Here is a 25,092-nt window from a genome sequence, read left to right as displayed (position 1 = left end):
CCCTGGGTTAGGCGAAGTGATGGATGGGGTACATGATAAAAATACTGAAATGTACTGTTAATTAAATTATATCACACTCTTAAATAACACTGCTCTAGAGTTTGAGAAAAAAACTATATATAATTATAACTCAAACATTTCTAATCATATTCTTGCAAGACTAAATTATCTGAGACAAGGTACTTTTGTAGCTCTATACTCTTACTGTATGTCAAAAATGATTGTGGCTATTTTGCACTACCGTCCAAAGGTTTGTGGTCAGTACTAATTTGTATGTCTCTTATGCTCATCTAATTTTTCGGAATTTTTGTTGTAATATTGGTGAGGTGACTGAATGTCATCTTTCAAATTCCCTGTAAGTCCAACTCTTGAATACTCCTCAAAAACGTCTCCCACCTTGTCATCTTCTCTGACAGCGTACTGGGCCACCTTGAAGGAGCTCAGATACTCGTTCATGTTCTGCATGTCAGAGTCATCTGTGGCATCCTGGCTGCGATCTAGCAAACGCTCGATAGCAACATTGTCGTAGTGAATTACGCTGCTATCATCATCTTTATTGTCCCCTGCTGAAAAAAAAAGATAGAAAAATGGTAAACTTTCAGCGTAATAAAGCTTTGCAGACTTTGGGCACAATTACGGGATACAGAGCAAATGATTTTCATAACATTTATAACAAATTCATTATTTGACTAAATTATCAAGTGATTTGCTGGTTCATTTATTTCTACACATCAATCATTTTAATTTATCAATCCCACCCTCAATCTCATCCTTGAAAAGCTCCTCCGTGCCAAACTTGAGGATGTCATCCAACTCTTGTTTAGACATGGATCCGGCTTTCGATCCCAGACCGGGCCGCACCACCAGGTGTGTGAGCATCATCTTCCTTTTGGCCACCTGAGTAATTCGTTCCTCCACCGAGGCCCGTGTCACGAACCGATATATCATCACCTTATTGGCCTGACCAATACGGTGAGCTCGGCTAAAGGCCTGTGAGAAAAAGAGATAAAATTCAAAATGATGTAGAAACTGCTACTTTGAGCTTCCTAAAATACGGTTAACTTTGAAACGTCACAGATATATATTTAAGCATTTAGCAGACACTTTTATCCAAAGTGACTTACAGTGCATTTAGGCTAACATTTTTTACTTAACATGTGTTCCTTGGGAATTGAACCCACAACCTGCCATTGTCTTGGCTAGGTATGGCAACCCTTGTTCCCTGATGGAAGAAGCCAAGACATTGTATCGAAGTTCCAACACTAGGGGTCGCACTTGTGAGCCCAGAGACCTCTGACATGATTGAGAATAGTCCAATGAATTTGGCGGGAAAATCTGCATAGCTTACCACACCCTGGATATCCGGGTATAAATAGGCCAGTGGGGCATTTGCGCACTCATTTTATTCTGAGGAGTCTAGAAAGCGTCTCAACCCACTTTAGAGCCAGTGCTATTGCCTGTTCGGAGTTGGTTCAACTGGTTAGCCTTTTAAGAACTGGTTTGCCTTTCTATGGGCTAGTCTGCCACCACAGAGCCAGGACTTACGTCACTGATTATGTCTTATCTTTCCCAGTAATACTAGCGTGGCAGTTCCACACACAACAGGCTTGTTCGAGATGCATCGGCGTCATGCAGACCGATTGGCGCATGATACCAAAGCACCGCAAAACCAATCCAAAAGCATAGAGTTTGGTTTGCTTTCCAATCACTCCCTGCGGCACACTGAAAAGTCCACGCAGCGCCAATGCATCCCAAGCAAGCCTAAACACACAATCAACAGTGGTGGACATTGCATTGCTATTGATTTTCATGGCTTTGCAATCTACATCGCCATCTAAACACAGCAAAATCAACATGTTTGTGTTTAGCTGCTATTTTAAAAATGGCAATCAATAGTTTCTGTCCATCTTGTTGTTCACAGTAACCCCAGCCCTTGACACAAGCGGTCCTACGCCTAGGAATAACACCAGTTCTTCTGAATGGGCCATAACCTGAGTAATGGTATTTATCTTTGTGGGTAAAAACCTCTGAATTCCTCCTCTTCCCATCCAGAGACATGACATGGAAGTTCCAAAGGTTTGGGCACAGGTGTCCGATTGCTGAAAGTTCCCCTTCTCAGGGGAATGCACCAGGGAGGGGCTGATGCCATAAGCATGAGTTCTGAGAACAAAGTTTTGTTGGGCAAATATGGCACCACTATTAAGACCTGTTCCATATCCTCTCTGACTTTGCAGTCTGTGCGATGAGGTTCACTGGGGGAAAGTATATTTGTGTAGGTCCCTGGGCCAGCTGTGTGTCACTGTGTCCATGCCAATGGGAGATTCAGTCAGGGAATACCACAGTGGGCAATGGGAGGATTCCTGCAAGGCAAACAGATCTATCTGTGCCTGGCCAAAAATGACTCCCAATCACCAGAACCATCTGGGGATGGAGTCTCCACTCGCCCTGGAGTGTAACCTGTCATGCGAGTGAGTCTACAGTGTGACTGAGGTTGCATGGAATGTGAGTGGTTCACAGAGACTTGAGACTCTACTCACTCAAAATAAAGAGATGGTTGATGAGTTGTGACATACAACGGGAGCAAACAATGCTCTGGTTGATATAAGCTACCGTCACTGTGTTGCCTGTCTGGACTAACATGTGCTAGTACGTGTCCTTCAGGTCCACTGACACACGTTAACATGTTACAAGGTGAGAATCCTGAACGAGAGCCCATGATGGGCACAATGAAGTGAAATTCTTGAGTACAATAAAGTAAGGGCTGTAAAACCCTTTTTTTAATCTCGTCGTTAATCTTGTAAAACGAATCCCACTGAACTTTGATGGCCGCCTGGCAAACGAATTGTGTAGCCGAGTTGATTGGTTCTGAGAAGCCAACAGTACAGGCTGGGGAGTGCTACCCAGTCGTTCAGACACGCACCAGTGGAACTACTTTTGATGTACTTGAGGCAGGGTTCCTGCGGCATTTTGGAGCAAGGCTCACCATACCGGAAGACTTTGTGTCCCACATGATGCTTGGTGATAGATGAGCAACACTGACCTTGCTCCTCAGGTCTGTTGAAGAAGCCACAGAGAGAAACAGGAACCAGAGTTTGCCAAGGTTCGTCCTCCTGACTTGACAACACACCTGGAACATCAAAATGTGAGGAGGCAGTGTGTCTGCATCTGAACAGGCTCTGATACTTAAATTCAGTGCCTGGCTGTCATGACAATGAGGGCCATGAATGCCATGTGTGTGTGTATGACCCAGGGAAAAGGAAATTGCTCTTTATAATGACCGTTTGGTGGCTGACTGCCAAGTGGCAAACAGCCAAAGTGGTGCTCTATCCACCTCCCATCCCCCCTTAGGAAGTGGAGCTAGGCTGGTCGGCAAGTCCCTCATCCCTGAGTCACTCATCTCAAGTCTGTTTTGAAGACTTCCAAGGGTTCTTAGTAGCCTGATGATGAGGTAAATGATAATTTTGTGCCACTTTTCTGTGATTGGATTGCCATTGTTCAGGCTTGAATGCCAGCCCAGGCTGCTGTGGGGCTGGTGCAGTCCTAACAGGGGGCTATCCCCAGTGATGAAAAGGTGGAGGTTGTCACTTCAGAGTTCTGGGGGTAGAATCCAATCCATGTCAAGGCAAGGTGTGTTTAATGGCCTCCATCTGTTTCTTAACTGTCGATAATTGCTGGGCAAAATCCTCGACAGTGTCACCAAAGAGACCAAACTGGGAAATGGGGACATCAAGAAAGCAAACTTTCTCAGCATCCAGCATCCCCATCAGGTTGAGCCACAAGTGGCATTCCTGGACCACTAGTGTGGACATTACCCTCCTCAGAGCCTGCACCATGAGTTTTGTAACTTGTTGGGCATAATCAGTCACTGAGCACAGTTCCTGCACCATTTCAGGGTTGGGGCCACCATTGTGCAGCTTTTTTAACATCCTGGATAAAACCTGGGAAGCCTGGCTGAAACCACCCTTGGGAGTGATGAGAACGGAGGAGCCGTGTACTGTCTTCTGGCAGAAAAAGGTGCCTTCCAAAATTTTGTCAGCTCATGCACTAGCATGAAGAAAAGAACTGGGGCAAAGCAAAGCTGTGTGTCCCACTCGGAACCCAAGAGCCAGGTCATCCAACCAACAGAATCTGTGGCAGGATGGAGAAGTCTACACAAGCTGGTCTACTGATGATGCTCTCAGCTGCATGGGTAAGCACAGCCGCCATCTCAGTGTTAGCCTCAGAATGAAACAGAGCACCCAAAGGTGCAGCTCCAGCTGACTCATCAGCTTCTAATGGTACTAGTGCACTCTCCGATGCTGTGATCGACAGCTCATCCTCCTCACGAGCCCCGAATGAGAAATTAAACTCTAGCTGAAACGAGCTCTCAACCTCATCCGTTAACTCTACTGGAAGACTAGCTATGGCAGGAACGAGAGGTTTGCAGAGATTCACACGGCAAAGCTACTCTCATGAGGCATCCTTTCTCTTCCTCAACGCACATCACAGAGACCTTTTAAATGAAAATAGAAGAACCAGGATGAGAAGCAGCTGAGTCATTGTCGTTTATAAAAGAATATGAGTAGCGGGTGCAGCATGCCTATGGGCATGTCCTCACATGAAGGACATAACCCAACCACAATGGTTGCTTCAGTGTGGGCATGGCCCACACCAGGATGTTCAGGGCATGGCCAGCTATGCAAATTTTGCTAGCCAATTTCATCTACCTTTTCTCATTGATGTCAGAAGTGTCTGGGATCCCAAGTGCGACCCCTAGTGTCGGAAGTTCAACACAATGTCAAAGTGACCGACTGAAAGGGAATCTATGTTTCATGAGTCCATACTCAATTTGTCAACCAACACATGACAAAGAAAACACCTGAATAAACCTGTCAAGTGTCATAAGTAGAGCGATTATCTGTGAGCGCTGGCATGAACTGTATGAGATATTCCTCTTTTTTTATTATTACCTGTATATCATTGTGGGGATTCCAGTCGGAGTCAAAGATGATGACTGTGTCCGCAGTGGCCAAGTTTATTCCCAGACCGCCCGCTCGTGTAGAGAGAAGAAAACAAAACTGACATGCACCAGGAGCTGTGTGACAGAAAGAGAAAGGGATCTGATTTGTAAGATTTCAGCATACATTTTAGCCACCCAAAAAGTCGTCATCATAACAAATAGCAAAATGATTAAAATCTCAATAAAACGCAATCACTTAACCCCAACACCACAAAACAACAAAATAAATTCTCCCACCAACACAACAGAAAATATATAATTATGGCACAACTGTTGTTCCAATGTTTATATATTTCAAATCTTTGTAACATTCAAATTTAACAATGATTCCAGACTTTATAAATGGTTTAAACAGAGATATAACATCACAACCATTGTCTGTTCTCAAGTAATTTTGCCCTTGTAAATGTCAAGTTCTTCTTGCCCAAGAATAAAATTAATCAACTGCCATTTTAAGATAAGAAATGCAATATTTGGCATAGATTTTTCTCCACATCTGAAAACAACTAACTCAATTGCTCCAATAATTGAATAAGTCTTACCAACAAATAAAAATCCCTCTCTAAATTCACATGAATCATCAACATTTGGACTGGGATGAGAGAGTAGTCAGAAATGGTGATTTTTTTTTGCCATGGCATCTGAATAGTTATTAAAACTTAACCTGACTCAGTGGTTCTCAAACATTTCAAACCATACCACCCTTGTTCATATCAGACCATCTAAGTACCACTAGACGCCAGTGTTATGGTATACTTTTCCGTGTCATATATCACCTGAAAGCACCACAGGATCACTGCTCTGGCTAATTCTCTAGCTGTATCCAAAACACCAAACAGAAATATTACTCAGATAATTTATGTACAAAATATAAAGGCCTGGTGAGCTGTTCTTACCATTAAATCTGTCAATGGCTTCCTGTCGGAGAGCTCCAGTGATGCCTCCATCAATTCGCTCATACTTATAACCCTCATAATCCAGGAAATCCTCCAGCAAATCCAGCATCTTGGTCATCTGAGGGGGAAACAGAGTGTGTAAGAATAAATAAGATCTAGTAAAACATAATTAAATCAAAATGTTCAGACCAAGTACCATATCTGATTAAATTAGACCATCCAAGTACCACCTAGCCTGTCATGAGCTCCATGTTACACTGTAACTATTAGAATTTGAAAATGGAGCAGAAATGATATATATATATAAAACTAAACACTATTTAAAAACCTTTATAAGTTGCAATGTTTTCACATGTCCAAATTTGTGCTGTGCACCACCTGGGGGCACTAAACAACCACAATTTGGGAGCTCATGCGATAACAAATACAGAAAAGCTTCTTATGTATAAAATACAGGTTGAGTGAAAGTATTTTAATGTGTGTCTGTACCTGAGAGAACACTAGCACTCGATGGCCTTGCTCTTTCAGTTTTCTGAGCATTTTCTGCAGCAGCATGAGTTTCCCAGAAGCCTTAGTGAGACCTGAACCTTCATACGCTCCACTTGGTGTTTTGGGAGCTTCCTGTAACACAGCAAGACAGCCTATGATACACACATGCACAACAAAAACTTTTAATTTATTTTTAAGTTATGTATGACTTGTGCAATAAACTAAATCTGAAACATTTCAATAATATTCGAATAACATTTTCTGACAGCAGGTGGCAGTATTGTGTATTTCACACTACCTAAATAAACCAAGCACCAGTCGAAGATAGGACCAAGAAGAGTGAAAACTCCATCCAAATGAAAAGTTTTTTTTGTTGCTGTCAGAAATACAGTGTGTATTCTTACGTCAGAAGCGACGGGGAAGAGGTAGGGGTGGTTGCAGCACTTTTTTAGATCCATCATAATGTTGAGCAGAGACACCTGGTTCCCTCCTCCCTTAGAATTCAGCGCCTCGAAATTACGCGTCAGAATGAACTTGTAGTATTTTCTGTTTATACACAGTGTGCACATAAAAACATATGAAAATAAACTAGCATGCACAGTAAGAAATTTATTTAAACAATCTTAAATTATCTTGATACTAATAACTTTAACATTTAACATTACATTTTGTTCATGAAATCAATGTTGTTTGACTTACTTCTGCATGGGGCTGAGCTCCACTCGGACGATCAGCTCAGTTTTGGCCGGCATGTTCTTAAACACATCAGCTTTGAGTCTCCGGAGCATGTGTGGGCCGAGCAGGTCGTGCAGTTTCTTAATCTGGTCCTCTTTAGAGATGTCCGCAAACTCCTCTAGAAAACCCTCTAGATTACTGAGGGACAGAAATAAAGCGATGCAGTAAAATTAATTAGAGTATTGAAACATGTCTGTGTTGACAAGACATTAAAAAGTGTCTTGTCTGTCAAAAAGTATCTGGACACTAAAAATGCATATCATTGCATTATATAACATAATCAGCCAAATTCTTTTTCGGCATCTTTTATGGTCTGTTTTTTTTTATGTGTATGGTCATACTTGAAGCGGTTGGGCGTCAGGAAGTTGAGCAAGTGGAAAAGTTCTTCCAGGTTGTTTTGGAGTGGAGTTCCTGTTAGCAGCAGCTTATGGTCTATCTTGTAGTCATTCAGTCTCCTGAAGAACTAACAAACCAAAACATCATCAGTTTTCACTTCACTGGAAATATACAAGATGCTTTACTAACCAAGCCTAACCATGTCCCTTAAAGGGCTCAATAGAATGTGTTACTCATTTTCTGTGCCTTTCTGAATTCAGATTTAGATTTCGGGCACATCCCTATATGAAACCATTATGTGCAGCCAATCACAAACTACTTTACACCTTTTTGAATGAAGTTTCCAAATGGGAGTAAATTTGTATACATTTGTATAAAGGTTTTCACAAATACAGTTATTAGCACAAGAAAAGTTGTTTTAAGCAACAAATCAGCAGATTAGAATGGTGTGACATGTAGCCTGGAGTAATGGCTGCTGAAAATTCAGCTTTGTCATCAGAAACTATTGTAATATAAATTAAAATATTAGTATCAGTGTACCTTGGACTGGTTGTTTTTGAGGCGGTGGGCTTCATCCACTACAAGACAGGCCCATTCAATGGACTTGAGGACGTTCTGGTCTATGGTCACAAGCTCATAGGATGTTAACAATACATGGAACTTAATGGGAGCTTCTCTCTAGAGGGAAAATGAAAATAATGGTTAGAGAAAAGTCACTTTTACAGCACCAAATGACATCCTTTCCCTCTTCTCTCATAATATGGCTCCTCTTATTCTCCCCTTTTTTACTTTCCTTCTCACATTGTCCATCTTTGCATTTCACCACCTCCCAGCGCTCATCTCCTCTCCTTCTCACCTGTAATTTGAAGGTTTTTTTTCCTCCCTTCACTGCCGTGTCATCAAAGGTGAACTCATTCTCACGGATGATGGCCCGGCTGTCCTTGTCTCCGGTGTAAGTGACAACGTAGAAGTCAGGAGCCCACATCTCAAACTCTCTCTCCCAGTTAATGATTGTGGACAGGGGTGCGCTCACCAGGAACGGACCTTTAGTGTGTCCCTGCAGAGAGAAATGGACAGAGAAGAACACAATATAATGAGAGGCTCAAAAGATCACTTGTCATTTAACATTCACTTTTGTGACCTGGCCCTCACAGACCTCTTTAAAGAGTGAGTAGAGGAAAACAATAGTCTGGATGGTCTTGCCCAAGCCCATTTCATCAGCCAGGATGGTGTCTGTTCCCTGAGCCCAGGAGAACCGCAGCCAGTTCAGCCCCTCCAGCTGATAGAGATGCAATGTACCTCCCGTCTCTGTCACAAAGTCTGGCTGCTCTTCATACTTGATTGTCGGCTGCAGGAAGAAAGAGGGGAGAGAAAGGTGATCCTGTATGCCTTAAAAGTTAAAAAATCTAACATCATAGGAGGTTAAAATAGGCAGTGGGCAGAAAAAAGGTGTAAGGAAAGAATAAAGCAATCTTGAAAATTTTGTGGGCTGCTGACAGGTAGATAGACAGTTCAAGAAAACAAATATAGTCAGATAAAGAATTAATCAACAACATAAAAGAGTGGCTTTCAAAATGTGGTATGCTACATAAATCAATAGTTTTAAAGCAGGGGTGCCCAACCCTGCTCCTGGAAGGCCAGCATTTAGCTCCAACTCTAATGAAACACCTGAACCAGCTAATCAAAATCTTTAGGTTTACTGGAAACTTTTTTTTTTTTTACTTTTTACTATTTCAAAATAATATCAACATTTTATTCCATTTGGAATTTTATGTTTATTTTTTCTCAACATCTTTATAATTTAAATATAGCTTCGCACAGGCACAGCACTGCATGTGTTCCCAACACCAAGAAGAAAGCAGCAGTTATTGTTAGGCCTCAAATTATATATATACACATATTAAATGTATCAATCACAATTAATTTTGTGATTCCAACTATGTTCATCAATACAGCAATAGTTATGGGGGGGGGGGGGTAAATATGATTTCAGTTCAAATTATGATTTAATGTGTTTTTTAGAATTTTAATTTAAAGTTAAATTATGAATAACATATTAAATAATACTAATTTAATTTACTAAAATATTATATTAATATTATCTATTATTAACTTTATTTATTATTATATACTTGGCCACACGTCACTTAACTTCTTAATTTAAAATATTAATACTTTAATAAATTAAATACTTCATCATTCCTTGGTTGAGAAGCGCTAGTCTAGCAGCAGCATGGTTTATTTTAACTTCAGGATATTACCAATATTATTTAAAAAATGTTATTATATATTATGTTTAAAAAAATATCAGGTGCTAAAAACAAATGGGGAACGCCATTCTGACCAGGAGTTTTCAAACCTGTCCGCAAGCCCTGCACACTTTATATGTCTCCTGATTCAACTCATCAGCTTTCTAGTAAACACTACAACACCTGACGGAAAACCACAGATTTTAGTAAAAATGATACTTGTCCTTAAAAATATTATTCCAGAACCACTGGAATAAAAGACAGGGGTGACACTAACGTCATTAACAGGCGTGCTTGGAGCATCATCATTCTCCTCTCTCCTCCTCATCTTCCTTGGCTTCTCTGGGTCTTCCTTCATCACTTCCTCCCTGTGAGAAAAAAAGAACCGAAACACTGCTTATTCCATCATCTAATAATATACGCTGCTAGAAAACAATGATTCTGCAAGAAATCATAACCTTGGTGACTTCATGTATAACTGTACCTGTGTCTCCAGTACGCCGCTTTGTGCGGACCAAACTCAGGGATGTCCAGCTCATCTCTCTCCCAGGTGCACTGGTCATAGGTCAGATCTCGCCATTTAACCAGGTAGTGGTAGTTGCCCTTTTTATCCACACTGTGCTCAAACACACAAATACATCAAATGTAATATTCTGACAGTACAAATTATTAGTATATACAGTATAATGCAGTAGATTAAAACAAAAAACACACACCTGTGATTGATTATTCTGTGCACCATCATCCACTCTGGCTTGATGCCATATCTGTAGTACTTCTCTTCCAGAATGGCATATTGAGGGTCTTTGGCCCTTCGCTTCTCACTCTTCCCAGAATCCTCCTCTCCCCCCGAGCCATAGTCCAGACTGGGTGGCTCATCCATGTCTGTTTTCCTCTGATAGTTCCGGAACATCACAGAGTGGAAGATCTCGAGCTGAGGAAGGACAGATATGGATAAGGGAAATGTCTGCACTTCCTCGAACAGTTTTGTCAGTCTCACACTGTCGTACTCTCGCACCTGTAGCTCTGTGATCCAGGTGCAGTGCCAGTAGGACTGTCTTGCTAGCTTTACAAAGAATTCTCTCTCTGGACGACCCTTCATAGGCGGAGGGGGCGGTGCATCAGGGGGTGCGTCTGGGGGTGGAGGGACAGGAACAGGGGGTGGTGGATCACCCCATCGCCAGTGCAGAATTTTTTGTACTCGCCCTTTTATTGGGGGACACTAAAAAACAGATGACAGAAGTTGCAGATCATATTACATACTTCCACAAGACAATCATTCATTAATTTGCAAAGTATAAATTACAAATTAAAAATCGCAAGCTTATGTCTCTTTTCCTTAAGTAACCATATAAATCACAAAACAATCACTAAAGACAAAACCAACCACAATAATTTTGCACCAAACCAAAATTACTACAAGTAACTCGACTCACTTACCGCAGCTAAGCACATCTAAAATCATATATTTATATTAAAATCAATATTTCTGTGGAAACTGTGATACCCTTTTTCAGGATTCACTGATAAAAAGAAAGTCTGTAAAAATAGTATTTATTATAAAAATTATAATAATAATTTAATAATTCTTTACTATAACTTTTGATGTATTTAATGTGCCTTGCTGAATAAAAGTATAAAATTATTTAAAAACTTGGTGACCTCAAATATATATATATATATATATATATATATATACTGTATATACACACACACACACACACACACATATACAGGATGATTGTCCTAATTTTAAAATAAAAACAACTTCTTTCATCACTAGCATGATATGTATTCTAAACACCCATAGTAAAATAATATTTTCACACATTTTTCCTTAATTAAACAACATTACAGCTTGACTAAAAATGACAATAAAAATCTGTTCATGATATTTACCTTGAATTTCCGTCTCTTCTTCACACATCACATGTCTCATATTTCATCTCAAGCATGCTCTCCATGGACTCCATTGTAACCAAGTACGCTAACTTTTGAAACAACTTTTCAAGGGCCAAAACTGTTTGTCAATGGTGACTCCACAACTACAGGTCAGCAATCCCATAAGTCATTTATTTCACAATAAATATTTAAATGGTTTGTGTTTCTATTATCATAGTTTTAATTCTTAGTTTTAAATGGAATGTTTGGGTCTGAGACATGAGGAAAACAATAAACTGTGTAAATTTAGCATTTAAGACACTTGAAAATGAGAAAGTATTAACTGATGGGGGTACTGTTTTCAAGACACTTTCAATACAAAAAATAAATAAATAAACATTAAGGTTTCTGACCTAAAATTGGCAGTACAGTGGTGGAGCATTACTCACAGTGCAGCGTGGACAGAGCCACTCTCCGTTGGGGATCTCGGGCATTGGGGGGTTCAGGCAGTGAATGTGATAGGATGACGGGCAAGAGTCACAGCACAGCAGCTCTCCTCCATCTTTGCACACACGACAGAACTCCATGTGATCATCCTCCTCTTCCTCTCCACCCAGCCCTGCCTCCAAATCCCGGACATCATCACACTCCTCTTCAAAGTCCTCAAAATCTTCTTCCTTCGCTTCCCATTGGATCCCTTCTTTCTCCTGAAAAAAAAAACAAAACAAAAAAACATGCACTTTCATAACAATGAATCTAGGAAAGCTCAATCTGAAGATCTTAAACAGGGGAACAACAAACTGAAAAAAAGTTATGATTTATCTCATACTATATCCAAGCCAACATTTTTTGTTTGATGTTTATTAATGATTCTAATTTTAAAATAAATGCAGAAAATGTATCAGATGATGTCTGTAATTCTGTAAGGTTGGGTGGAGGTGACTCACACAGTGAGGGCAGCTCCATTTGCCCTCGGGGGCTTTCTCCAGCTCAGGCTCGAGACAGACCAGGTGGTACGCTCGAGGACAGGTGTCACACAGAATGATCTCTCCTCCCTGCTGACAAACCTCGCAGTAGTCCTGATGGTCAGTCTCATAACCATCGCCATCCTCATCACCCAGCAGCACTGGTAGAAAAGCAGAGAGCGAGAGATTTTAACCCTCTGATGCATAATTTCCATGCATTCAAAAGATTTTAAAAGTTATTTTTAATCATTAAAGGCACTGATATACTTCACACAAAAACAAAGAACAGAATTATGTGACATAATTTTTCACAAAATCTGGCAAACTTGCAAGAACAATTTGCTCTGGCTGGTGAACACCTTCAGACTATCATTGATTAGAGGTGATTATGCATCAGACAGGTTTTCTTTGGGGCTCCGCCTTCTTTGACAATAAAAGCGTCACTCTCAGCAACATGGGCAGCATCAGCATTTTCATTAACAGTATAACGAAGCAAAGGTATTTAAACTTCTTTTTCCCCTAAGCAAAGAACTCCACCATGAGTATATAATGACATTAAGGGTGTGCATCCAAACTACTACGGCTGATAATCTTTAGTACTTACCCACAATTCTATGGTGATGAACCAAGAAAGGTTAATTGCAATGAATGAACAAACTGTGTATGATTAGTCTTGTTTTCATGTCAAAAGGAGTTTTTTGATTCTTGATTTAATTCATACATCCAAGGGTACATTTTTAAAGACAAATCCAGAATAATGATAAAGAAAAGTAAATGCCTCACCCTTTTTCTTCTTCTTCGCTGGGCGACCCCTTTTGTTCTTCTTGACCCGTCCCGAGCTGTCAGAGCGGACTGAAGAACTGTGAACGCTAGAGTTTTCCTGCTCAGAATCATCTTCATCCACCTCCTCACTCTGCATTACAACCACACACATGATCAAACACAACCACTGCACCCAACACACATTTATGTGCACACATATTGCACACAAACTCTCACCGAACTACTCTTCTTCCTCTTGTTACCAAGCGCTCCCAGTTTAATGCGCAGAGGTGCCATTTTCTTGGATTTTGGCTTCTTCTTATCTGAGACACGAGGACTCTTACTGCGTTTCTTGAAGCCAGGGCCTGTGGATAGCCAATAAATAGGCAATGTTAAAATTAAACAGTATTTTGTGTAGATGCATTCAAAATAAAAGACTTAAAACAAAAATCTTTAACAAAAATCTAGATTTTGAGATTTTTTTTAAATTACATTTTAAAAACATTATTAAATCAGGGTTTTAAATATTAACTTTAAATGAGGTCAAAAGTAACCTTAATGTAAAAATATGGGATAGGAGCATGCAGGGTAAGGATTTCTTTCTACTGGCCCGATTGGGCCTATGGTTCAAATTTTTACATGCCCTGACAAAACAAATTCACTGGCCCTCCCACAAAAAAGGAACTAGTTAAATAATAAAGTTACTGATTTTTTTTTTTTTTTTTTTTTAATTTTAAAAATGTTTTGAAGAAAACAATAATTCTTTATGTGACTTTATCAGATTTGGAGTTCTGATTTCTTTGTGCATATTTAATTAAGTAGTGCCTCATTTGCATATTTAAACAACAATAAACGTATACAAAACCATTGTCTTAATGTGCTGTGATTAATCAGCTGGGGGAAATCATGGTGTTATCTATTAGTTATTAGTGTATTAAAAAACACACATTTTTGATGCTAATTTTTGAAGCGAATTAACAAATCCTGAACTGAGTACTCCTGTACTGTGACCTCTTACCTTTGCCCTCTTTGGTCTTGGCCTTGCGAAGTGGTGGTGGCTGAGGCGGAGGTTCAGGGGAGGCTGTTGCTGCAGAGACCTGCTCAGCAACGGCTGCCGCGGCGGCTGCAGCAGCAGCAGCGACGGCTGCTGCCGAGCCTTTGAATGGATTATTGGAGCTGAACTCTCGCCATTTGGCCCCCAGAATTGTCATCATCTTGGACATGGGGATTTTTGGGTTCTTCTTAGCAATCATGGGTCTGCAGAAGATCAAACATTTAATACAGAAATGTTGCTGCAAAGGAACTACAATATATGAAACCCTTGGTGAAGGTGAGTACCTCATGAACTGGCTGAAGGCTTTGTAGTTGGTTAGTGTGCGGTAATCTTCTTCTGTGAATGTGTGATCGACATCCTCCAGTCCCCACTCCCTAGCCAGCTGGGCCGATGTTTTCATCTCTACCGGCTACAAGAGAGGCTTCATCATATGGCTGTCATGGTGAGGATGGGTTATAAATATCTGGAAACATCTGCACCCTAGACTCCACTACATGTTAACTGGATCAGTAATTAGGTGTTTTGTACATTATCGTGGACGTGCAACAGCTAGAAACACCATGTCACTGTTTGTACTTGTCAATCTTTCATTTCAGTGCGAGAACCTCTGATTGTGTATTTGCATATGGGTTCAGGAATGTGTGAAAACCAAGGTTTTTGTATGCAAAGACACTGTGACGAGTGGGGCGGGGCCGAGGGACATGGGAATGAGGAGTGAGCCGGTGGAATGATTGGGAAATCAGTGACACCTGCGCACCCACCGCCGGTCTCGAGTCCCACGTAGGAGATGGAAGGATATAAAACTGGAGCGACGACAGTGAAGGACGAGAGAGGACCAGGCCTGGGCTTTATTTTATGTTTTGCGTTTTATTTGCGCTCATCAGTCGTCCGTGAGGGGCTGATGCGCAGTTTTGTGTTTATTTTGAATAATTAAAATGATGTTTGATTGTGCGCCGGTTCCCGCCTCCTTCTTCCCGATAATTAGGAAGTTTTATATTATTACAGTGGTGCCAAAGCCTGGGAGAAGGAGGGACGCGCTGCTGAAGATCCCTCGCCGCTGTGGTGAATCCGCGGTGCCATCGAGCTGGCGAGGAGTGTGCCGCCATGGACGCTCGAGGCGGTGGGCTGGAGTGAGTTGCCGGGGACGAGCGAGCGAGCTGCCGGCCGCCCACGATGTGGAGGGGGGGTTGCCGTCCGTGAGGGAGCGGAGGAGTCGGAGCCGTTCGCCAGAGAGCCGGAGCCTGCTGCCGTCCGCCTGAACGGGGAGGAGCAGGGAACGGGGGACTCCTGCTGGCTGCCCAAAACCGGAGGAGCCTTCGCCGTCCACCGTAGGAGTGTCGTGCCGTCGGCCGAGGGCCGTCCAGTGCCACCGTGGAGGAGATCACCCAGTTGGTGGAGGGCCGAGCAGCAGTGCGTCTGGGAACCAGAATTTTTTTTTTTCCTCTCTCGTCTCTGTCGCTCCTCCTTCCATCCCCTTTTCTCTCGCCTCGTCTGTCCTACCCGCAGGTTCCCACAGGTCCCTGTGAGCGGTCCCCCCCAGAGGGAGGGAGGAGTAGAGCACAGTCTCGAGGGTGCTCTCTCTCTATCTCTCTTGCACGCGCGTGCTTGCACGCGCGTGCTCTCTCTCGCACTCTCTCTCGACCTCTCTCTCGCACGTGCTCTCTCTCTGCCCTGTCAAAACTTTCACTCTATGATGGTTAAGCTGTGCAATTAATCCGCAAATCAAATTCGTCAAGGGCTGGGGAGCAGCTGGCCCATACAGTTAATGAATAACAGATCAACTACGACAGCCTGCGATGTGACTATCGTGGATTCGTACATCGCGATATCGATGCTTAAACGACACATCGTGCAGCCCTATTCCACGCTCCTTCTTAGCGTCATGAAACCACGCGATTGTTATTGTTTTGATGGTGCGCCCTCTAGTGGCAGGTCCTACAACTTGTACCTTTAAGGAGATAGTGCAGCAAAAAAATTCTATCATCATTTAATCACTCTCAATTTGTTCCAAACCTGCATGAATTTTCTCTCTTCTGCTGAAACTTATAAGAAGATATTTTGACCAATGTGAGTAACCAAACAGCTGATGGTTTCCAATGACTTTCACAGTATGAAAAAAACCTCATCAAAATATTCAAAAATACTATGGTAGTCAATGGGGACCAGAAACTGTTTGGTTACCCACATTCTTAAAAATATAATCTTTTGTGTTCAGCAGAAAAAAGAAATCATACCGGTTTGAAACAAATGAAGGGTGAGTAAATGATGACAGGATTTTCATTTTTGGGTGAACTATCCCTAAAATGCTTCAGCTCTTACTAGTTGATCTTGATACTGTTTCAGTGTTAACCCTAAGGTTGCCCTTAACAAATTAACTCATTGATTAAAAACAATCCTAATCATTACTTGAAATATTACAATTTGGATTCATAATCTCAAATTTCAAAGTTCCTTATTTGGTTTATTTAACTTATTTATTTTAAAATCCATTAAATCATGAGTTCTGAAAATATCAAAATTGAGACAGTGGGAAACACCCACTGGCCCTTGCACTTAAAGAATTTAATTATGAATGCTTTGTCAAATCAAGGGTATTTATTATGGGTCTTAACTCTTTTAAACTCTTGTTTTGCTGTAGCTGGTACTCGTGTTTTGTAAGAAGACAGAGTTAAGGTGATTGGTTTTCCTCTTGTGAACTTGAATCCTGTTGAATTTTAGCAAGCTGTCACCATACAAACAGAAATGTTTTAAATAATTACATAATAATTGATACTTTAATCATAGATCTGAGTTAATTTGAGTTAATTCACTAAAGGAATTGTTCACCCCAAAATGAAAACTTGCTTTAATTTTACTAATCGCCAGTTCATCCAAGATGGAGATGAGTTTGTTTCTTCTTTCTTGATTTTACTTTTTCACTAGACAAAAGCAATATTATGGATAAAGGATATTGTATCAATGTTTATAAGTTAAAAAATAAATGATGATAAACTTGTTTATTACAAACACAGTTTTTCTCCTCACAAGATGTTAATTGATGGACTGGAGTTGATTATATGTGGACTATTGTGACGTTTCTTTGGGTTTGATTGATGTCAGTGTTCGGTACGTTTAAAACGCCTGAATGTTTAAATTGGAAAGACTTAAGCCCCGATAACAATGAACGCGTTTTTTAGTTTTTTTTTAAATTACTTTTAAAAAAGGGCAGTGTGCTCCATTTTCTTATGTTGCTAGGCAACCACCAAATCAGCTGTCCTGTCAGTCTAATCAAAGGATTATAGCGCGAGCTGCTCCCAACCAAAAACACTGCAAAAAACACTTTCTGTGTGATCAGGGCCTAAGGGTGCTTTTTCACCCTTCTGGTGTGTACTCGGGTACGACTGATGTCAGCATTCGGTACGTTTGGATGATGTGTACACCATCTTCCCAACTAAATAAAATAATATGAAAACAGTCCAGTTGGGGCAGAGGGGGGGGGAGCAATCAAAGTCGGGTTCGGATCAGGCAATCAAACAAAGTGTGAAAGCACCCTTAGAAACATGTGCAAATGATCAACTTCAGTCCGTTTCACCTCTACAAGTAACAACCTAATTCAAAGAAGTGAATTTATTGGTAGCCAGACTGGAAAACACAATAGCCCCAGGACGTCGCCCTGAGGCACACAACCTGTATAACCAAAGTTGATGGGAAACAGTGCAAGAAAAGACATTGAAAGTGCTAAAGGATAACCTTTGTGGTCTCTTCGTGTGTACTGTCTTCATCCTCTTTTTTCTTTTTCTTGGTTTTCTTCTCTTTTTTGTCCTTGTGCTTTTTCTTCTTTTTCTTCTCTCCTCCATAATCGCTGGCAGCACTGTCAGAGTTCATGGCATAGTCTGGCTCCGAGTCTCTCTCTATGTCACTGTCCTGTAAGAGACAGCAAAAGTAAAATCAAGCTTAAGAACAAATTAGAACTATCACTAAAATCCATTAATTAAAAAACAACAAATAAATAACTATATATAATAATACATTAGTACAATTATCTTAATAATTTTTCCATTCAAGGGGCTCTTTTCAGAAAATATTGATATTTATGACTAACTGCAATTATATTGTAATTTGATTAATAGTCAATTGACTGTTTGCAAATCAATATTAAATGAAAGTTTAATGAAAAAGATGCATTTGAACATTAAGATAGAAAACACATGAACGACATACTATTTTTTTGCGCTTGCGTGCTTTGGCCATCTTCCCCTCCTTGTCCTTGTCTCTCTTTTTCGTCTCTTTCTTTTTCTTAGGGCCTCGTTTCTTTTTCCCCAGGTTGTCCCTGTCCAATGTCTCCCCAATGTCATCGCCATCATCTAAGTGAGAGAGATGCAGTGAAATGAGGGAACATGGGAGGACTGATGAAATGAAATTGACCATAGTTCTTCACAAACCCTCTGAGGTATCCTTTCAAATCATTTCCCACTTCATTTATTGAACAACACGAGCGGTGCAGGGACAGAGCCTGTCACACAGGAAATATAAGCCATTCCACTTCTGACTTGAACTAAGCTTTAGGACTTAATGAATTAATCTCACAAACATGATTATCTACATGACCTAATTACGACTCTCCGAAAGCTATTTACGGAGTGAATTTTAAGACGGTGATAAATATTGCATGCAGCACTCCATAACATGAGTATTTCAGGTCACTGTGTGAATAGAAGTTACTTTTAGTAAAATATATAAGGAATCCTTAAATGAATATGTAACCCAATTTCATTTCACAAAATGTTGAATATAGTTGTTCTTTAATCATGCAAGCAATCAAAATCTGCTGTCAGGTCACCTAAAAATATGCTTCAATTGCTTATATTATATATTCCAAATAAGGTGCCTGTATTATGACAAGTTTGACATGCTTCCATAAAAGGCGCTTTGACACAGATATCATCTTTCAGAGGGCCAACGTGGAGTTAAACAGCTCTTGTCATGTGACTATTTACAGCAAGCCATGTAAAATCCTTCAAATGAAACCAAACCAATTTGGTCTTTTATTTAACGCAAACAGTTCTGTGTAAAAGTCCGTTTGAATTCAAAAGTGCATTTGGTCATAATAGGACCAAGTCCAGAATATAATTTGGCTACATCAACCTGACTACATTAGTTTACAACAAAGAAAGACTTTTTCAAGACAGATAAGATAGAAATGAATCCTCACGATAACAAGTACATCTTCTAACTTTCTACACCGCTTCATTCATCCAGATATAGCTTGTTTGTATGAATGCAGATGTATCCGAATGCCATGTCTGATAACGCAGAATTATCGCCATTGTGCTGAGATAAACGAGTTAGATTCGATTGGGTCTTTGTTGCCGGGGCGCGCGGGCAGAGCCTTTTTTCCCGCGCGCTGCAGCCAGGGGCGGCAGTAGCACGCACTCGGGGCTCGGTGACTGAGAGGCCGCGAAACCAGCTGATGCTCCCCTCGTCGTGAACTCTTGCACCTTGAGAGCAGACCACCAGATGAACCGCAGCTGAAGGTCGTGAAGGCGAGACAGCGGTTACGCACTTAGCGAGGCCCCAAAAATGCCCACAAACATCAGCACAGCTGGATAGTGACTGGCATTAAAAGTTAGATTTAAGTCAATACGATTTTTTTTAAATAAATACTAAGTTTTATTAATTTCTCAATAATATTTCAGAGCGTCAGCTTAAGGAAACATGTTTGTAACTAACCTTTAAGATACCATTTCATGCAGTGTGGCACATTAATCGACTGAATAGTGGAAACTTTGGACTCATCACTATCTGTTGATGTCATGCCATAGATATGCATAATAATTTAGCGCTTTATTGACATACCCGAGGGGTGATGACAGTGTACAAATTGGCATTTTGCAAAGTGAAAGCATCGCATCGCAGATCTCTGCCCTGTACTGACAGTGGGTCGGGTCAAGTTTATTTACATTGTCACAATCACAACGGTAGTCCTGATGCTCACGCCTCTTTCCGGCCCGCTTTTAGATCAATGCATTGTCATATTCTTCTTTATCTGCTTAAGTGCTGAGTCTGTAACCTTCAGGGCAGACAAAAACGACATGGTGGCGGCTTAATGATCCATTGTCGGATCACAGCTGGAGATGAAAAAGCACCATCATATGACAGACCTGATGAATGACACAGACGGGACAGAGAGAGGGGGATCGGTCAACTTTAGCCAAACTCTATGCAACTCTTTGCTGAAATGCACGCGGATAAATAATGCGTTCACAACGCCCAACCGCTTTAGAGGAGCCAGAATGAAGTATGCAGTAACGCAGTTGTCGCTATCGCAGTTTTTAGGACCATTCGCGTTTGTTTCGATGTGTTTTGTGCCCCACGCGCGCTCCCGCGTGTGCCGCGGACTGTACGGTACCTGGCGCCGCTCTCGCTGCAGTTTCTGTAGGCGCCGCCGGTGAGTTTATGTCGCTTGCGTTCTCGTCCAGGTCTCCGTCGTCTTCTTCTTCATCAAAATCTCCTCCCTCGGAATTAACCGCCGTGCCCTCATCTTCCTCACAAGAACGGAGAAGAGAGGACATTATATTCCCGTCGGTGACCCCGTTCCGCGAGATGCAAAAGTGTATTCCTTTCGAATTATGATATTTATTTAATATTCAAATCGACACACAAAAAGTGGGGGGCGTTTTGGAATATTTTACACTACAAGGCAGAGAAACAAAGATGGCCGCCCTTATATTTATTTTTTAACAACCCCCCCTCCCCACCCCCCAATAAGAAAAATCCCCTTACATAAAAATGGCTGACTATATTATTTCAGAACGCCCCCCTCCTCCTCCTTTTACTTTTTCTCTTTCTCTCTCTCTCTCTCTCTCCAGTCTCCCCTCCCTCCTTAGAAATAATCACACTGTTACTGGAGGGGGGCTGATTGCAACTTGTATTTCAGCTCGTTTTATTGTGTGCGCTTTCGCTCTCTGCTTCAGACGTGCCAAGTGCACGTAATAACGGCCGCGCGCACTGTACACCGAGCCCAACGCGGATCGAACAAACATGGCCATCTTAATATTCTTTTTATGCCCCCGCCTTTGTAAAAAAAAATAATAATAATAATAATAATATAGCGGAATATATATGAAACGGGGCTGATGTGAAGTTGGCTGAAGGGGGGAGCGCTGCTGCAGCCATGCCCACACTTACATCATGTTGCATTGCTTAAAAATTAACTATTTGAGGTCAGGACAAAACCAAGCAAGTTATCAGAGCCGACCAGAAAAGATTAAATAATTAGCTATTTGGAAATGGAAAAGATCGTTTTCAAATCATTAGCTGCTGAATTACAATAATATTTTGCAAGTACACATATTGCATTGTGACGTTTGGCATTTCATATGCGCATGCTATAAGCAAAACATTAATGTAAGCGTAACTGATGCAAATAAGCTTCATCTATTCCTTCCTGCTTTCAGTTACAAATGCTCTTATGTAGCTAGTCTAATTTAGTTTTTTAGTGAAGTATGCAGTACTTCCGTTTGGTTGGTATATATTACATCAGCAGTTCTCAACCTTTTAACATGCAAATATTGATTTCTCAGCAGTCTCTACTCTAAACAATATTTTTTAAACCTCGACCACTAGAAAAAATAAATTTTTGTTTTAGAAAAGTCCATGACTTTTCCAGGTCTTCCAGCATATATTAAATCATTTTAAGCAATCTGACGCCCCTCTAGTGGGCCCCGGCCCCTCTGGAAAAGAACCACTGTTCTAGATGTTCTTTCCTGTGCACACGGAACAAAAGGCTTCCCAAAAATATAGACCAAGTAAACAGTGCACAGGCAAATTAAACTGCTTACAAAAAGATCCACGTTTGCAGATGTTAATGACATAGTCTCATAAAGCAGTCATTAAATTGAAATCTTGGCTGCATGAAATCATTTGTGTGTACATGCATACATATATAATACTACTTAATTAGGGTTGAGAGCCTGCTGGGGCCTACAATACAGTAGCTACAGCATTTCCTCCGAGCAATTACCATGGCAACCACCAGACTTAATGGTTCAGGGGGTTATTATGTAGGCTGGCATTAATCTTTTTTATTCTGTTGCTCAGCATTTGATTGGATGAAGCACAGAGCTGCAATAAGATAACCACAGACAGGAATCGATGAAACACTGAACACATGAATAGTTGATGTGGTATATTCTTCTCGCTCAAAACGGCATGCAGTGAAAATTCTAATGAATTATATGCCATTATTCATTTTAATAGCATGCGTTTCTTAGAGTTCAGTGAGGTCGTCGTTGAAATATAGACATATGGATGGAGAGAAGAGGTTACACTCTGGGCTTCCACAGTAAAACTCGTCCTCTTCAGGGATACCGTTTTCACTCAGGGTCTTGCTCATGTCTAAATTTACGCCATTGTGCTTCCAGGTGTAGCTTGCTGCATGGGAATTGTAGCACAGATATCGCTGGAGAATCTCATCCAGAGTCTCCTCAGAGCAAACCTGCTTAGAAAACAACAGCTTAGAACTATTTGGCTGCTAAAAAGTGCTCCAAATACATGTTTATTTTGTGAATGCACATACATAGTCCAACAAAGAGACAGAGCAGAGGTCAAGAATTTTTTCTTCGACAGGCCCTTAAAAAGGACAAGAAGAAGTATCTGGGCTGAATGAAAACTGCCAGATGTTATTCAGCCCAGAGTTTAAGATGCAGCCTGGTGGCCGCTGAAGCAAGTGAATCAGCACGGTCAGTCTGAAAATGCTTGTAATGCCAGAGGCTCGACATTACGTCCATTTCCTTCAAGCTGGAAAAGGATCAGATGCAAAGAGAGGGAGGGAGGACGAAATCAAAAGATGGAGAGGAGCAACAAAGCGATGAAACAGTGCAACTCTGCCCTCTTCGGTATGCAGTGGCACAGTGCAAGCATGCAATCAGACATCAGGAATGTGCTCCGTGCAGGCATTTTATCTCAGGAACGCTTAAATAATTAATAAGCATATTTTGGGGCACAATCCTGAAGTCATTTTGCAGATGAGTCAGCATGCTCTCTACAACCCATGCCAGGTTAATATTGGCCTACCTCCAGCCTCTGCTCTTGGGCGGTTAAAGTGTTGATAATGCGGATCCAGCGTGTTTTGGCAGACAGCAGCCCAACCTCATAGCGATTATCCTTCCACCACGGCTTCCCGAAATCATTGGCCCAGTCAGTGCGAGGGCAGGGAGGGGGTATGTGTAAAAAGCGCCCCCTAGGGGTGTAGTATTTGATGCAGCCAGTCATCAGGTCAACATGTGTAAGAATCTAAAAAGGAAAAACACAACACTGTGAATCCACTTAAATATCAGCCCCATAATCATGAAATAATTTGTTCTTTGAGAGTTGACCGGATCTTTGTCATTTGCTAATTACCACATTTCCACTTTATCAACATTTTCATGTGAGTGACAGGTTGCTGGCCCACACCTCATTAGAGAAGAGATCATTGCAAAGTGAGGGAAATTTATCAATTGTTATTATTATTAAAGATTACAAGGGCAAATTAATTAAAAATAATGATGTACATGGAAAAAACAAGTTTATAACAAATACTGCGATGCTCCATAAAAAGTACTGTCAGTTTTGATTTCATGTTGACTTTAACAAAACAACTAGATAATAATCAAATTTTCCCTTTAAGGCAAAAAAAAAAAACTTTTTTGAAATGTAAATATTTTTCAAAAAGATATAGATTTTAGTTTTGGTTCTTATCTTTGATATGATCATTACAAGTATGAAAATATATTTGAAAAACTTAATTAACTAATTAGGCTACTTGTTCGTTGTGTGGGATATTTTCCTGTACAGTCCTTGGTTGTCTTAAATGACATAAAAATATTAAAATATACTTTCAATAAGTTTTGTAAATGTTTAAAGTGGCTTACATCCTTTGTCTTCGGGTCAAACCAGTGACTGATGTCCTTTCCTGCACACTCTATGATGGGTTTCAACAACACATCACCTATACGAGAGAAATACTGCTTTTAATAAACACTTAATACATACTACATTGCAAAAGTTTGGGGACAACATAATTATTACGTGCCTTTGTTTTCCTCCAGCAGCGGTGTGAGATCGTAGACTTTGCCCAGGTACGACACCCATATATCTTTGAGAGTGTTGTGAAGGGATACCTCCGTCGGCGTGAAATACTTTTGCCGCCGCATTTGAACAAAACTCCTATTTTGAAGAAACAAAACTGTTTATGCGGTTGTTTGTTGTTACTTGCGAGGCGGCCACGGAAGCGCGCACAAGCTCACTTGTTGCTGTGGTAACCGAAGCACAGGAAGAGGAGCGCGCGCGCAACCCACGTAAGCCCTGAAAAGTAGCACAATTGTTTTCATAACAAGTTTAGTACAGCTTCATAAATAGACATCGTTAGTTAATGTATTCGTTAAAATTAACAACGGTCCATTCAATGATATACTTAATCTATTAGTAAATGTTCAAATTAACATAACATAGATGAAGAAATGCTTTAAAGTAATGTCATGATCACTAATGGTTCCTTATTGTACAGTGCTGCTATTAGTTTTTATTTTTATTAGTTTTGCTTATAAAATTTCTTATGTATTTTTTATGTTGGATTTATTTTTTTCAATCATATTTTTTCACCCTTTGGGTAGAAGTACAAAATAAAGAAAGGAAGAAAGAGGGAAAAGAAAGAAATATGGAGAACCTCTAACCCTTAATTAAATAAAAGTAAATGCTGATGCTG

General features: G+C 40.7%; 2 protein-coding genes across 3 annotated transcripts in view; both read right to left on the bottom strand.

Annotated features, from left to right (window-relative positions):
* Positions 1-21,110, bottom strand: part of LOC113052193 (chromodomain-helicase-DNA-binding protein 3-like) — a 46,306-nt gene extending 25,196 nt beyond the window's left edge. For both annotated transcript variants that reach the window (XM_026216571.1, XM_026216569.1), the window contains exons 1-24: positions 20,755-21,110; positions 18,567-18,709; positions 18,096-18,269; positions 14,651-14,775; positions 14,331-14,569; positions 13,550-13,677; positions 13,334-13,463; positions 12,533-12,711; positions 12,035-12,292; positions 10,723-10,926; positions 10,421-10,638; positions 10,189-10,320; positions 9,982-10,072; positions 8,612-8,803; positions 8,312-8,512; positions 7,996-8,133; positions 7,461-7,582; positions 7,084-7,257; positions 6,789-6,930; positions 6,385-6,516; positions 5,896-6,013; positions 4,950-5,074; positions 759-990; positions 397-566 (exon numbers count right to left, since the gene is read on the bottom strand). In XM_026216571.1, the coding sequence (XP_026072356.1) occupies positions 397-566; positions 759-990; positions 4,950-5,074; positions 5,896-6,013; positions 6,385-6,516; positions 6,789-6,930; positions 7,084-7,257; positions 7,461-7,582; positions 7,996-8,133; positions 8,312-8,512; positions 8,612-8,803; positions 9,982-10,072; positions 10,189-10,320; positions 10,421-10,638; positions 10,723-10,926; positions 12,035-12,292; positions 12,533-12,711; positions 13,334-13,463; positions 13,550-13,677; positions 14,331-14,569; positions 14,651-14,775; positions 18,096-18,269; positions 18,567-18,709; positions 20,755-20,917 (3,930 nt within the window). In that variant the 5' untranslated portion in view covers positions 20,918-21,110. The remainder of the gene's footprint in view (positions 1-396; positions 567-758; positions 991-4,949; positions 5,075-5,895; positions 6,014-6,384; positions 6,517-6,788; positions 6,931-7,083; positions 7,258-7,460; positions 7,583-7,995; positions 8,134-8,311; positions 8,513-8,611; positions 8,804-9,981; positions 10,073-10,188; positions 10,321-10,420; positions 10,639-10,722; positions 10,927-12,034; positions 12,293-12,532; positions 12,712-13,333; positions 13,464-13,549; positions 13,678-14,330; positions 14,570-14,650; positions 14,776-18,095; positions 18,270-18,566; positions 18,710-20,754) is intronic.
* A 1,127-nt stretch (positions 21,111-22,237) lies between these two features.
* On the bottom strand, positions 22,238-25,027 carry LOC113052196 (cytochrome b5 domain-containing protein 1). The gene is made up of 4 exons (XM_026216574.1): positions 24,421-25,027; positions 24,260-24,336; positions 23,421-23,639; positions 22,238-22,842 (listed from the first exon to the last, which is right to left on the bottom strand). The coding sequence occupies exons 1-4, from the start codon at positions 24,539-24,541 to the stop codon at positions 22,615-22,617; spliced, it is 645 nt and encodes a 214-aa protein (XP_026072359.1). The 5' UTR covers positions 24,542-25,027; the 3' UTR covers positions 22,238-22,614.
* Positions 25,028-25,092: the final 65 nt, after the last annotated feature.

Source organism: Carassius auratus, chromosome 32 (assembly GCF_003368295.1).
Source record: "Carassius auratus strain Wakin chromosome 32, ASM336829v1, whole genome shotgun sequence".
In the NCBI taxonomy this organism is placed as follows: domain Eukaryota; kingdom Metazoa; phylum Chordata; class Actinopteri; order Cypriniformes; family Cyprinidae; genus Carassius; species Carassius auratus.
The sequence above is the reverse complement of the archived record's forward strand: the minus strand, read 5'-3'. Positions and strand labels throughout refer to the sequence as shown.

Excerpts from the sequence above, each read along its gene's own strand:
- LOC113052196 (XM_026216574.1), bottom strand. The coding sequence starts at position 24,541 with ATGCGGCGGCAAAAGTATTTCACGCCGACGGAGGTATCCCTTCACAAC. Across the intron at positions 23,640-24,259 it reads TTGACCCGAAGACAAAGGAT|ATTCTTACACATGTTGACCT; the intron begins GTAAGCCACTTT and ends TTTCCTTTTTAG. Across the intron at positions 22,843-23,420 it reads CCCAAGAGCAGAGGCTGGAG|GTTTGCTCTGAGGAGACTCT; the intron begins GTAGGCCAATAT and ends TTTTCTAAGCAG.